The sequence below is a fragment of the Podarcis bocagei genome (genome assembly GCF_964188305.1).
Source record: "Podarcis bocagei genome assembly, chromosome: 10".
Classification (NCBI taxonomy): Eukaryota; Metazoa; Chordata; class Lepidosauria; order Squamata; family Lacertidae; genus Podarcis; species Podarcis bocagei.
The window spans coordinates 56,108,230-56,123,520 of NC_138135.1; the positions used below are offsets into that span (position 1 = coordinate 56,108,230).

The window sequence follows — 15,291 nt, forward strand, 5'->3', positions numbered from 1 at the left end:
TATTTTATTTAGTACTTGACAATACATTCCATGCATTTTTACTCAGAACTAAGCCCCACTCTGTTCTATGGGATTTCTCCTATCCTATGTAATTGTGCATCGGATTGCACAATTTAAATTGCTTTAAAAGTTGTTAGAAACAAATGAATATATGCTGGCATACGCTTTTGTAAGCTACAGTCTACAAGAGCTACAAGGGACAGAAATAATAGACTTGGTTGATTTGTTTTCGTTTAATATCAACCAGCCACAATGAAGGCAACCAGGCAGGGGGCAGGATTTGGTAGAGATAATAGTATTGTATGTGGTTTGGATAAATTGGACAGAAAATTCTCTCCCAGTCTCACAACACTAGAATTTGAGGTTCTTCAAAGGACTTGACTGAGTATTCAGAGGCAGGTTACCCTTAATACTAGTTGTCTGAGGGACAAGGAGGGAGGCTGTCCAGATTCCCAGATCTATGTAAAGGTAAAGGTAAAGGTAAAGGTAAAGGGACCCCTGACTGTTAGGTCCAGTTGCGGACGACTCTGGGGTTGCAGCGCTCATCTCGCTTTATTGGCCGAGGGAGCCAGAGTACAGCTTCCGGGTCATGTGGCCAGCATGACTAAGCCGCTTCTGGCGAACCAGAGCAGCCCACGGAAATGCTGTTTACGTTCCTGCCGGAGTGGTACCTATTTATCTACTTGCACTTTGACATGCTTTCAAACTGCTAGGTTGGTAGGAGCAGGGACTGAGCAACGGGAGCTCACCCCGTCACGGGGATTCGAACCACTGACCTTCTGATCGGCAAGCCCCAGGCTCTGTGGTTTAGACCACAGCGCCACCCGCGTCCCCCAGATCCATGTAGGCTGGACTAAATAGACCTTTGCTCTGATTCAGCAGGACTCTTATGTACTTTGGTAGACAGGTGCCTACGAAAAGCTGTGCCAGAATAAAATAATCTATACTAAAAATGTCCCCTACTGTACTCTTCTTCTTGTAGGCCTTTTTATTTAAATTTGCACTCCAATCTGGTAAACAGAAAAGAAAGTAAACTCTATTAAACTCAGTGGGACATAATGCGCAATCCTAATGCCCACTCATAAGTAATTCAGTGAGGTTTACTCCCAGGTAAGTGGGGATAGGATTACAGTTATTTGTGAATAAACATGTGTAAGGGTATCAATGTCCAAATCCTAATGATCAGAAAAATCCAAATATATGTTTAAAGTATGTGTCTTCTGCAGACCCTCCAAGTTTCCCTCTTTTCCAGGGACAGCCCTGGATTTACAGAAGCTGTCCCAGTTTCTGATTTGATCCTGGAATGTCCCGCTATTCCTTAGGACATCCCTATTTTCATAAGTAACTGTACAACCTTTAGAAATCATCTGAAGCATGTAGTGTATAAGAAAGTTGGGTTTTTTTTAAAAAAAAAAGTTTATTGCTTCATTATATTTTTATGTATATGTATGGAGGCTGCCCAGAGTGACTGTATTATTATTATTATTATTATTATTATTATTATTGAAAAGGAGAAATGTTGGAGAGTATGTATGCTGGTAACTATGTACTTACTATCAGTCTACTTAGGGTGTGATTTCTTCAAGTCTTATTTTTTTATTACAAATATTGTGTACATGTGTATTATATTCTGTTTTCCCTCTTTGATTATTTGCAGGGAGTTACTGGGTTGTTCTTGTTTTTATTTTGATTATGTATTTTATGGTTTTATATTGTGATTTTATCCTGTGACCTGCGTGCATAGGGCAGTATATAAACTTAACAATAAAACGAAAATAATAATAAATCACTGTCACTGTGTTAAAATATATTTAAAGTGCTATTTAGGCTTTCAAAGTTTCCACGGCTAAGGAGGAGCTGATATCATTTCATACATCCCGACCCTCCGCCCGAGGGCTGTGCAAGCGAATAACCTTCGCCTCAGTTTCTGTCTAGAACAGTGTGCTACCAGGAGGTTATCTGAGGACAACGACGGAGGCAAGGCGGCCGACGTGAGACCGCCGTGTACCGCAATGGCCCCGGAAAGGGTACAGACTACAGTTCCCAGCATGCCACGGGGACCTGGAACGATCCCTTATGTCTAGAAGGGGAAGAAATGAAGCGGCAGCTGCGAGAGGCACCGCCCTTGTAAACGACCGCGGAACTTCGAGAGAAAGGGACGCTTAGGGGCGGGAAACCACACGCCCCAGAGGTCAATGCGCGGCTACCCTCTTGTACGTCACGGAAACCTGCGGCTGCCATTGGTCGTTTCCAAGCCACGCCCCTAAAACGTCACTACATGCCTCCGCCTCCGCCGGGTTCCCTATAAAAGCCACGTCAGCGTCAGTCCCCCGCCTTTAGTTCCTTGGCGTCTGAGAGGAGAAACATGTATCGATTCCGTTCACGGGCATCCACGGGGATTTCTGCCGCTGCTACAGCTTTGCCTATCGCCTGCTTTCCTCAATCGCATCCGCTGCCTCGGTCCGGGAAGCCGGCCTCACAGAGACGTTTCTATAATAAAAAGCGCTCCTGCTCTTCCATCGGCTGATTGTCAGCGCCGCCCGGGCGAGGGGGAGAAACAAAAGCCAGGCCGACGAAAACCCCAGCGAGGGAGCACCGGGAAGGAGCCGCGCGCGAAGCCGTCGTCGCTACAAGGCCGCTGCCATGCCCAAGTCCAAGCGGCGGGGAGGGGGTAACCCGCGCGGAACGTCAGGTGAGGCAGCCGGCGCGCATGCGCCCCCGCCGCGGGGCGTGCTGGGGGCTGTAGTTCCCTGCTTGGCTTCCCCCCACGGGTGGCGGGAAGCGAGCTTCTTGTTCTGTGTTAAGGTTGCCACCTGGCCTGTATTGTCCTGTGTGTCAGGTTCTTTCTCTCTACCAGGTTAGGGATCCTCTCCAAATACATGTGTTTGAAAGGTCATGTGTTTATGGTCTGAGTAGCCAAGCACAGACTGATTTACTACTATTTCTACTGCTGCTGCTACTACTACTAAATTATTATTTATACCCTGCCCGTTTCCCCAGCCTCTCTGGGCGGTTTCCAGCACATAAAAAAAAATCAAACATTAAGAACTTCCTGATACAGGGCTACCTTCAGATGCCATCTAAAAGTCAGATAGTTGCTTGTTTCCTTGACATCTGATGGGAGGGTGATCCACAGGGAGGGTGCCACTATCGAGAAGAACTTCTGCCTGGTTCCCTGTAACCTCACTTCTCGCAGTGAGGAAACTGCCAGAAGACTCAGAAGGCTGAATCATGGGGGTGGAGATGCTCCTTCAGGTGTATCGGGCCAAGATGAAATCGAGACAGAGAACAACTTATGTAAATGTATTTGTCGACACTGAAAGGCTTTAAATGGGAGGACAAGTCTCCAATCATTTTGGTATTTGCTATGGACAGCTTTAGATTTTGTGGTGAAGCAATAAATAAAACTATGTGGTTATGTTCCTTCAGGCCTCTATCCTAAACAAATGCTCACAAAGATTGAGCAATCGGACCCATATTGTGTGCTTGATGGGAAAAGATTCAAAATGCAATATAAACTGTAAAGGCACAGATTAATAATACAACTTGCTGCTCAAATCTAATCTGTTTAGCTTTGTTTCATATGCAGTGATATATTTCAGTCTTGGGTACCATTTAAATTATACACAGAAATAAACTCTCCGGTTCTCCTGGTAATTTGAAAATACCTGCAAGGCTGTGACAGGTATCATCTAATAGGTCTAAAAGCAGCAAGGTGTTGCTCATTGCTCAAAATAAAAAGATGAGAACTAGGCATCTTGGAAGACGATTAGTCACTAGACATTTATGCAACCTCAGTGATGTAATTATGTGTTGTTGCTGTTGATAAAATTAACATGTGAGGCCAGTGTGGTAAGTATACAGCAATTCTAACCCAGTGAAATTGGCTAGATATTGCTTGACCCCCGCCCCAAGAGTTGAGAATTCTGATGCTTTCTGTTTATTCTACCTGAGTTTGATACTGTGACTTAAAAACTTTATAAAAATATCTATATTTAGTGGTTTTTTAGTGGTGCCCCATAGTAATAGTTGTGATTGGGCCTGCAAATGAAGTTGGATGAAGTCTAGAAATGCAACATGCATAATAGGGTAGTCTTTTAAACTGCTCCTGCCACATTTGTATACTTGCTGTGTGTTGGACTGCATGCCTCCCATTTTGTTTTAGTAAAAGCTATGCCAGCAAGGCTGTTCTTTGGCCAGAGAAATTCTGCCGGGTAGCATGTTGCAAATGGTTGACAGCAGAGGAATGTTACACTTTGTTTAATGTGCAGATACTGGGAGGTTAAAAGAACTTAGGCAGTTAAGAGTAGATGATAGCAGAATAGTTGGAAAACAGGCTGCCACGCATATACAGCAAGACAGAACTGTAGCTTGTTGAAATAATTTGTCTTTGAGATATAGCTGTCAGTTGGTCTTCCTTCCCAACACATAATTCTGTCCACAGTGGACCCCTACCTCTAGGGTTTAGAAATAGAAAATTGACAGTATATTAGTCTTGATACGGTAGACATTCCATTACCGTTAATGTTGACTGCTCCAAATGCTTTTCCTAGGTGCCCAGCACAGAAATATGCAGTCTTTTAGTGATGAAGATGCATCAATTGAAACTATGAGTCACTGCAGTGGCTTCAGTGATCCTTCCAGCATCACTGAGGATGGTATGTTAATCTTTGTGTCTTATTAGGAAACTACTGCAGACATGAAATGCTTATTACGTTTGGAAAGTGTTTGGTTTGGATTGAATGTGGTATATTTTATTTTGAAATGCTACTTTATTTAAAAGCACCTAACACTCAAAATAACTTGGGGGGTCTAATTTGTAGCTCTTTTATGAAACTAAGGCAAGTCAAAGAATTTATGTTTCATGTATTTTTGTTACACGTTCACATTATTATCTGGAGTAGACTGAAGCAAGTTGTGCTTACTACATGGTAATAGTTGAGTTGGGTACTCACAAAGCCCCCTTTCTGAAAGAGTATACAGTGGACCCTCTAGTTACGCACCGCTCTGGATACGTAACTTTTGGGTTTCGCCGCATGCGCAGAAGCACTCAATTGCGGCGTGTGCAGAAGCAGCGCCTCTGCTTACAGACTTTTCGGGTTGCGGATGGACTCCTGGAACGAATTGAATTCGTATCTGGAGGGTGCACTGTACAAGTAGAAACTCTAGGGGGGTTATTTGTGCAAATTATTCTCCCCCTCCACAAATGAATAAATGTTTTTACATGGCATCAAAACACCTTTAGTAATGGGGCCAGTTCCTAAACCTGGCTGCCATAGTGGAGGTCCAGCCCCATCTATCTGCCGACTCCACTATTGCCCAGCAGTGGAACACAGAGCAGATCAAGTATGAATGAATGAATGAATGAATGAATTGATTTATTATGGGGTCAGACCAGAAATAAACAGAGCAGATCCTCCACTGAAGGCTTGGTTGGCCAGGCAGAAGTGGTGGAGGCCTTACATGGATTAAATCAGATATGTATAATTTCCACAAGACTCTGACAACTCATTCTGTGAGGCTAGGTTTATTAATTGTAATCGTACTGTCTTGTCACATATGCGTAGGGCCTGAAGTTGATGAGGAAGCAACGCAAGAAGACTTGGAGTACAAGCTGAAGGGATTAATTGACCTTACGTTGGACAAGAGGTATGGGAGATCTGAGAAGTAAAAGCTTAAATTGGCCATCTGGATGTTTGTTCTCCGGATGTTCGGGGCTCCTGTCCCATCATCCTTGAGCGCTGTCTGGGGTTGGTGGGCAAATTAAGAGTCTAGCACCATCTGGAAGATACCTGGTTTAGGAGGCTGGCTTAAAAGATTTTGCAAATTGTGGGCTAGAGCTTTCCCATGAGGTCGTAGGAGCTTTGTAATATTGTAACCCAGCCCTGTGATCCTCAGATGAAAGGTAGTATAGAAATTTAATAAATAATAATTTAGTGTACCCAAGAACAGATTTGTTCAGGAAGTTGTATCTTAGCTTGGCAGCAAATTCGATGAATTAGGATACACATAGGATAGATACTGTATAAGTCAACCTTCATCATGTCTTAATTTGGGAATAGATGATAATAGGGGAAATGACTTTTTTCAGCTTGTTCCACCCACATCATTTTTCAATGTTCTTGCCTGCCATGATTTCTCAGCTCACCACTACTTCAAGAAAGCACTCTGTCATTTTCTAAACGCACTGGGAATTTATTCACTTTAAACTTGAGTCTCATTCCCTGCCATATCTACTTTCCTCCAGTTGCCACTCCCTCAAATGCTCTTTTCCTAAAGATGTTGAATTAAGAGTCTTTCCCTATGCCTAGAAAAGGAAAAGAGCTGTGAAGAGAAAACATTTTATGAGCAGTGTTTCCTTGGCATTGAGACATTAAGGATTGCAGAATGAGAAATTGGGGGGAATGTGATGTCTGCCACAGCTGAGGTTGAGTGCCAGTATGGGAAGCTCTGATAAGCAGTTTTTCAAAACTTGACTTTGCAAATCTTAGCCTTAAATGTTGTTCTGCCTTTTGGGAAGGAGGTAGAGGTGGAATCTAAAGCATGCATAACACAACCAGATTGAAATTTGCAGCACAGAGCTTTCAACTGACATTTTACCATGAACTCCCCAATAGTGCGAAGACAAGGCAGTCAGCTCTTGAAGGTCTTAAAAGTGCCCTGTCTTCAAAAATACTGTACGAGTTCATCCTGGAAAGGAGAATGACGCTAACGGATAGCATCGAACGCTGTATAAAGAAAGGTAATGTGCATCTCTCTTCCTATAAAATAGCATTATTCTGTTGTCAGGTTTAATTGCTCTCGCATTTAGTTCTACCAAGTCATGACTGGCTTTCTGTGTTTAGGCAAGAGCGATGAGCAGCGTGCAGCAGCAGGATTGGCTTGTCTGCTTTGTGTGCAGCTGGGGTCAGGAATTGAAAGTGAGGAAATATATAAGACCCTTGCGCCAATTCTGAAGAAGATTCTCTGTGACGCGTCAGCAAGTGTACAAGCAAGGCAGGCTGTAAGTAAAAAGTTGGTACTTGGGATGAAGAAGTGCAAGTGGATGCCTTGTATCCCATATTGCAGTGACGTGTCTGTGTTGGAACCTGAGGGCCTTAAAATGTTTCCCTGGTCAATTGGTGTCTTATTCTTTGGCAGACTTGGCATCAAGGCTTATAACTTAGTCTTGAACCATCAGGCAATGCCTGTGTGTCACGCTTACTCTCCGTGATAGGGTAGCTGGCGACAGTGCATGGCAACCGTTTTGGGTCCATGGAAACTTCCACAGGATGGAGAGGCAGTTGTGGACACACCACACACACACACACACACACACACACACACACACACACACACACACACCTCTGCAACCAAGCATACACTACAACCTCTTCTAAAACGTTTATTTCAAGCTTGATATCGCCAGGGAGAAAGAGGCCTCTGTGGGTGTAGATTTGCTTGCAAGCACCACATTGATGACCCCTGGTGCACAGTGATAAAAACAGCAATTGTAACTCAGAATGTTTCTTGCAGGTTTGGTGGGTAATGTCCCTTGGAAGTATTAGAGCTAGCCAGGAAGGAAGGAGAGACCACTAGGGAGCTGGGAGTGGTATTTTCCTGTAACATGCTTCCTTAAACATTGAGATCTGGCCAAGACAGTGACAAAACAGTAAACATTCCTTGTTTTTGTATGAAACCACTTGCAAAGTGTGTGGCTGACTGATCTGTTAAAGGATGCTTTGTTGTCTTGTCTGAAGACAAGGACACAAGCATGTTATATGATTTAAACCACAGCCTCACTCATTTTTTGTCTGTTCTGTGAGCACAAAATGTAGCAGTAAAGTTAAAAGCATTAACTTCTGTTTTTTTCTAGTGTGCCACCTGCTTAGGAGTCTGTTGCTTTATTGCCACTGATGATATCACAGTAAGCAAACGTTTTTATGAACGGTATTATTTAGCAATGAATTAACCAGTCCAGATCAAATAGTGAGTTAAACGTTCTCGGTCTGTTTCTTAAACCAGGAATTGTATACAACCATGGAATGCCTGGAAAATATCTTCACGAAATCCTATCAGAACGAGAGGAATTCAAATAGCATTTCCAGTACACAGAATACAGTTCTGCACATCAGCGCTCTCTTGGCATGGACGCTTCTGTTAACCATCTGCCCAATGAATGAAGTGAAGAAGAAACTTGAAATGTGCGTATTCTGTTCCCTTGGAAACCATACCCAGAAGTGCAGTTTAAATCAAATATGGCTTTGTGTGCAGTAACGCAGATCAATAACATGCTCCCAAATTTCCTAGGCATTTGCATAAATTTCCCATCCTGTTATCCTGTGACGATGTCAACATGAGGATTGCTGCTGGGGAAACCTTGGCTCTTCTGTTTGAACTAGCAAGAGAAACAGATGGGGTAAGTTCAGAGAATGATTCTGCAGGGAAAGAGATGGGGAGAGCATATTTTTGTAAATAGCTTTTATGCTATATCTTGGGCATTTCGTGTATCTGATGGAGAAATGATGGCTTTCTGCATATGAATAACATTTGATCATACATAGGTCTTATTAGAATCTGGCTCAAATGTAATATTTCAGTAGCAACTAATCAAACACCTGCAAAAATCAGGATCATATTTCGGAGGAGTTGAAGTCATGATCTGTGTTATGTCTTACCATGTCCCTTGAGTGCGATAGATCGTGTGACCGTGCAGTGTTTTAATTCAGTGTGCGAGAGAGGGAAGGAGGGGGAGAGAGAGAGAGAACACATCACTCCCATAATCATAAACTTACATGAGATGCCAGTTATATGGGAAATTATTTATTTCTCCAAATTTGTAGACTTTTCCCCATAACATGATTATCATTCTAGCGTGGTTTCCACCAATACATAAAAATACAATGAGAATTTTTTTTTACTCCAGTTAATAAAAACAGAGCAACAGCATGAGGCAGGACAACCTGCAATGACTGCAAGTTTCTTTAAATACCAAAATCTTGAATTGAACCTAGTAGCATATAGGCAGCGGATACAATAAGATCATCTTAGTTCATTATTGTTTCAGACTTCCATAATTTGCTTTATCATATTTTAAAGTGGTTTTATTAATATCTTTACAGTTTTCTTTAACAGTACTGAAGAAAAAAGTCTCAAGTTAACTATGTACCTGCCTTGGTAAGGTACCTATAAAAACCTCTAGGTGACCCAGGATGGTAGAAAAAAGAATAACTAGATTCGTCAAGACAGCCAGTCCATTGCATGATATCTAAATAAACGTTCAAAACTTTAAGCTCTGATTACAGCATTTGACTTTGGTTAATGGCATCTGTTTGACCTCATTAACATTGGCTCCTACACACTGCCAAAAAACAAATAATCCTTCAGCCTACTCATTGTTTCAGTGATTGAGCTGTCACTATTAAATTTTTCCACTCATAGGAACAGCCAATAAAGACATTACATAGGATCATGTGATGAACAACTTGGGCAGACAGGTGTAGTCAGATGAGAAGGAAACATAAGATATTCAGTGTTGCTACTGAAACACACATATAAACAATGTGGGAGGTAAAAGGTGGAATCAATAGCTGACTCAGTTTTAGTAGTCATGAATGGAGAGAGGAGACCTGTTAAACCAGAGTTATGAAATGCAGAACCATTTCAGCATCTACTCACTTGAAGCTACTCACATCAGAGCAGTGAAATGATGGCTACATTCGCAAACAAACCCCTACTAAAAGACACTTTATAACCTTAATAATATATTGATTTCTCACACTTCACCAAAAGGTCCCAAACTAGGTCGCAGCAACAAAACAATTTAAAACAATGAAACCCAGCATGCACAATAATCATCAGGTTAATTTACAGTTTCCAGTTAGGACAAAGAATAATCTCCCCTTTCTAAATTTCAGGGTGATGGATAGAAGAAGCAAATGTATACTTCAGAAGACATTTTGCCCTTAAAGGGAGGGCTATTTTATCCTACAACCTCTCAGAACACCTAGCTTTTAGTATTGTTATAACTTGATCTCTCCATTTAATGAAGATTTGTATGACAGTTGAGCCATTATAACTGAAATGTGAAATACAGTTTGCAAAATATTCAAGAAGTTCAACTCCCACAAATAACATGTTATTCCCCTTCATCATTTGACTAGGATTTCTTTTATGAAGATATGGAGCTTCTAACACAGAAACTGAAGGCTCTAGCTACAGATGGGAACAAGCACCGTGCCAAAGTGGACAAAAGGAAACAGCGGTCTGTCTTCAGAGATGTCTTGCGAGCTGTAGAGGTAAAGAGGAATGAGCAAATGTAAAAAAAAATATGTATAAAATGTTACTGGTTAAGACTTCATCTTTGAAAAGCTTGTTCTTTTTAGTATAAGGGACGTTGCTCAGTTCTAAGATACGCCTATTGAATATATTGTACCTGGTCTCATTTGTTTTATTTTTAATACTAATGACGGCATCCATGGAGGCCACTTTTGCTTAGTGAATATCATTTGGGGGAGGGGTGCTTTTGAAATTTCAGGTCTTTCACTAGAAATACTGGCTTTGTCTAAAGAGCAAACTGCTGTCAGAGGACTAACCAGTAGTCAAAGGTGAATCTTGAGTCATGGATAATTCCTGAATTGCTTTCATTAAAGGGGGGGGCAGTACATTGAGATAGCAACTAGGTCCAAAAATTGTGTTTCACAGGATTTGTTTTTAGTTGTTCTGTTTTAATCTGACGTTTATCAAGAATCCAAGGCCTGCAGCGGTATTTGGGAGGCATACATTGGAGTCTGGCTCAGCTACCTCCACTTGAGAACAAGTCATGAACTTTGCATGGTTTTTACAAATAGAGTCAAGCAATGTACTGTCTTAGTTTGCAGCGGCAGCCTAGGGTGCATTCAGCTGTAAGTTGCATTTCTAAAACCACACTTTCCTGAGATGACTGCTTGTTTATTTTGACAGGAGCATGACTTCCCTACAGAGACAGTCAAATTTGGACCTGAGCGCATGTACATTGACTGCTGGGTTAAAAAACAAACATACGATACTTTCAAGGAAATCTTAGGATCGGGAATGCAATACCATTTGCAGGTAAACTTAAAAACTTTCAATAGAATGGCAGTGGTACTTAGTGCCTTTTAAACTACTTTAAAAACACAAACTGGGGTAAGAGAACAGGAAATTGCTTTATGGTGCTACCTCATCTCTACTTGAGTAGGACCCTCCTAGATTTTTAGCCATGGAAAGAAAACAAAAATGGTACTACAATCACATTTAGCAGCTCTTGATAGCCGATATGTCACAAGCAATGGTTGAACACTTGAAGGGGCAACATTTGCTCAACTCTAATGGCTTAATGTTTTATCTAGTCCAATGAGCTGCTCCGGAATGTCTTTGAACTCGGGCCGCCACTGATGCTTGATGAGGCAACACTTAAATCCATGAAGATTCCCCGTTTTGAAAGGGTATGTTACTCACATTCTGTTAAGCTGATTTACTTGGTTTGGTTTGGTTTTTAAATTTGGTGCAGTTTCTGCCTTGTGATTTTGCCACTTGCCCTGGGGCGCACAGGAATTAGTCTCCTGACAAAAGCATCTAACTCAGGGTTTCCCAGACGAATCCCCAGCTGTTTTTGGACTACAACTCCCATCATCCCTAGCTAGCCAGGACCCCAGTGGTCAGGGATGGTGGGAACTGTAGTCCAACTGGAGACCCAAGTTTGGGAAACCCTGATCTAACTGAAACTGAGTCTTGCTTGGTCTTTTTCTACCTTCAGAGAGCTTTCAGTAGCACAACCTGAGCATGTGGCTCAGCACTGCCTCATCCTGGGCTTGGGGTTTCTCCGTCATGGCAGACATTGTAATTTGGTGAAAAGAAGAGGGGAAAGCAGTACCGATAAATAGAGTTGGAGTAGGTGTCCACCACCCCCAGATAAATTCCCCAAATATGCAGAGCTGTACTACTAAAAAGCCTTTGCTTTTTAACTTTATGTTGATAGAAATAACTTTAAAGAACTTGATCTGTTCCATCTTGACTGTTTGGGCCAACAGCCTACTCTTTCAGAAGGTGTTGCAGCCCTCTAGTCTGTAAGAGAAGCTGGTGGTTTCACAGTTGTAGATAGCAACTGTGAATGGCTTTCTGTATTTGGATGTACAGGTGGCATAACAGAGAACCGGGGTGATGGCTGAGATAAATTCAACAGGCCGGAGAAGAGATGATCCTAAGTATACATAGACCATATTATTGAGGGCTCTCTGCTAGTGCGTTTCAGCCACCCACGCACCTGAAACATACACCTTCCAATTGTGTATTAAAGCGTTCATTTCTAGTTAACCTTATGGCTAAGGAAAGCACTATATTGCAACTTGCCAAATTTATAAAGTTCATAGGTTTAAATAGTTCTTTTTAAAAAGTGGTCAGTGTAAAAATAAACAGCAGTCTGTCCCCAGAATCATAAAATAGCACATGGCGGAGGGACCCACAAAAATAAATGCTGTCTTGCGTTGTGGGACCTCTGCTCAACAGGTCTTCCTCCCACTTTGTTCCTACCCTGGTGTAGCATTTAGGGTTTTAAAAAGCCTTAGCGCCAATGGAAGCTTTTAAAAAGCCTAAATGCCATGTGTGACCTTGAAGCTGGAATGAGAAGGGTTAACCCTCCCTTGAGAAGGGTCTCACCAGGAGTGGGGGAAATTGCTTCAGTTGTTGTGATATAATTTATAGACATTCACATGGGGACTTCATTTATGTGGTCAGCTTTGACTCCACATAAGTGTCCCTTTGCAAGCAGATCATCTCTGAACTGCGATCTTTTGGCAACTCCATTTCTCTGCAGGGGTGTCCTTGAGGAACATTTTGCAGAGACATTTACTGAGTATGTAAACCTTCCCTTAGAATTCCATTTATCTCGATACACAACTTGTGTGCACAGCCTTCACAATGTGCTGTTGGGGAGTGGTGGCAGCTGCTGGCAACAGTTACTATGGATATCTGCTTTCACAGTGACCAGGATATCAGTGTTAGGATCAGCTCTCTTACCAGGTTCTTAGTGATACATTTGTATGGTGGAAAATCGGAACGGAAACAGATAATAAATCTGAGAAGCCCAACTGTATTGGCATGGTTGCTTAGCAATCATAAGGATTGCAGAATTTTCTTCCAGCCGTGCGATATCTTAGGCAACAATTGCATCAACAAAGTATTGTGGTTGTAATTTTAATTTTTAATGCTAAGACTACCACTTGAAATATTTAGAACTTGGTGATGCAGAACTATTCAAAGGTCAGCCGGCAGCGTACAAGATTTAACAAATCTTTCTCATTTTTACACATTGACTGTTGTCAAATACACTGGGGTGTGTCTGTGCAAAATGAATGCATAGCCCCAAAATGTTGTCAGAAGGAATGTTAACACTGATTGCATTTCTCTGCTGTTTTTATAGCATTTGTACAACTCTGCAGCATTCAAAGCCCGGACGAAGGCTCGAAACAAGTGCCGTGATAAAAGGGCCGATGTGGGCGAAGTGTTCTAGAGCAAGCTCTTCAGAAGACCTTTGACTTCGTTCGGTTAAATTGAATTCCTGTTTAGTGTGATTAATTGTGGTGTTCAAAGTGAAATGAGACTTTTAAAAACTCTATGTATCTCTTAGATATCTTCTTGCCCATCTATAGAACAATGTTGTATATTAGCTCCCTAGATGGATCTGTATTGTAGATTAGAATGTAATCTGATGAGGGGGAGAGAGGCGGCTTTTGTAGCACTTTATTGGTGAGTAAGATAGCTCGTGAATCTGGCATAATTCTTAACACTTGGTTAAATGGTGCTGAGGGTTGCTTTGTTTCAAGGTTCATTGTTTTTAGCAATCTAATAAGATGGGGGGAATTCTAATAAGAATATCTGTAGGGTTAAGCATGCCTCTGAACAAGCTGTTTTATAGACCCGTGTTTTAAAATGAAACATCCTGGCTGTGGCAGTGACCTTTGTGTACTTGCCACGGACCCCTCTAGCTTGGCTCACAGCCTTTACAGTGAAGTAGCACATGAAATCTTTCAAGAAATGTTACGCATCATATGCTGAAACTTGGATAATAAAAGCTATTTATATCTGAAAGCTGCTTTTCCTCAAAGTGTCTGTCTGAAATGAAATTGTGTGTTGCATGGAAATTATATACCGGCAATAAAAGGGTTACAACTGTTTAAAGCGAAGTAACACTTTTGACACTAATTGTAAAATTGAGTGAGCTATCAGTAGGACTGCTCTGTAAATATTAATAACGGTGCTGGCACTGCTGTCTTCGGTGATCCACAGCTTCTTATATGTAGATGATATCTAGACTTTTTATTAGCTCATAAATCCCCAAATCAGGTAAATGTCAGGAGTAAAACAGCAGACAAAATGAAAACTACATGTTCTTAATCTTTCGCCTCCAGAAGTTCAGCCAAAAATAATTATTGCTTGTTGCCGGAAAGGAAAAGGGAGAAAACCAAACTGTTCTGGGTAGAGATTCATATTCAGTTGCTACCCAGAAAAGGCCCTCGTCTCGGTTGCCACCTACCTTATAAGTTAACAAGGTAGTTCTGTGCAAAGTGTATTGCAGTAATTCCCTTAGCTAAACATTAAATGCTGGAAGGACTGTCCTTACCCAGGAGAGAATTCAATGTGATACTCCAAAGTTCATGAAATGCCACATGGTCCTCTAGAATAGCAGTTGCCAATATGTTGCTCTCAATTTTTTTTGAACTCTCATCACCCTAGCTCTGCTCATGATGATTTCCACCACCCTGGCTTGTGCCTTCCGTAGGTCAGTTTCATCAGTATTCCTCCTTCCTGGATGAGGTGCAACTTGGTCAAATGGACTACTTGAATGCACAGGATTCAGAAGCCGTGACAATCCCTATCCAATCATAGTTCAAGTCAATCTCAACAAGTGGGGACAAATGCACTAATAATGTAATACATTGCTTAGTATGTACCAAGATGGTCACTGGATGAAATGGACAAGCCGGTATTGCTTTATTCCAAAGGATCAAGAACTGCAAAGTAAAGGAGATCGCCTTGAATGCCTTTGGGCATAACCAGTGAAGTGGACTAGAAGGCAATTGTATCTTTGGTTCCACTGGCTAAATCGGATTATCAGGCTGCCAGACCATCTTATCAATAAAACAATGAACAGGGTGGGGGTGTGATACAATGACTACTGCAATTAACACAAGATGATATCACCAAGGCAACTGTCTGTAAACAAACAATAAACATCCATAAAAATGGCAAAAGTAATTTCTTTCCCAAATATTTGCCTTGGTGATACCATCTTAT

General features: G+C 41.7%; 1 protein-coding gene across 1 annotated transcript; it reads left to right on the forward strand.

Annotated features, from left to right (window-relative positions):
• The first annotated feature begins 2,325 nt into the window (after positions 1-2,325).
• Positions 2,326-14,085, forward strand: IFRD1 (interferon related developmental regulator 1). Its single transcript, XM_081211757.1, has 12 exons — positions 2,326-2,692; positions 4,554-4,658; positions 5,568-5,649; positions 6,618-6,742; positions 6,846-7,003; positions 7,856-7,906; positions 8,005-8,183; positions 8,290-8,398; positions 10,143-10,277; positions 10,942-11,070; positions 11,349-11,444; positions 13,418-14,085. Exons 1-12 carry the CDS (start codon positions 2,644-2,646, stop codon positions 13,505-13,507), a joined length of 1,308 nt encoding a protein of 435 aa, XP_081067883.1. The 5' UTR covers positions 2,326-2,643; the 3' UTR covers positions 13,508-14,085.
• The last annotated feature ends 1,206 nt before the right edge of the window (positions 14,086-15,291 follow it).

What these genes read in the sequence shown, in the direction of transcription:
- IFRD1 (XM_081211757.1), top strand. Translation starts at nt 2,644, where the DNA reads ATGCCCAAGTCCAAGCGGCGGGGAGGGGGTAACCCGCGCGGAACGTCA. An exon ending in CGAACGCTGTATAAAGAAAG is followed by an intron (nt 6,743 to 6,845) that starts GTAATGTGCATC and finishes TTCTGTGTTTAG; the next exon opens with GCAAGAGCGATGAGCAGCGT. An exon ending in ATGTCTTGCGAGCTGTAGAG is followed by an intron (nt 10,278 to 10,941) that starts GTAAAGAGGAAT and finishes TTATTTTGACAG; the next exon opens with GAGCATGACTTCCCTACAGA.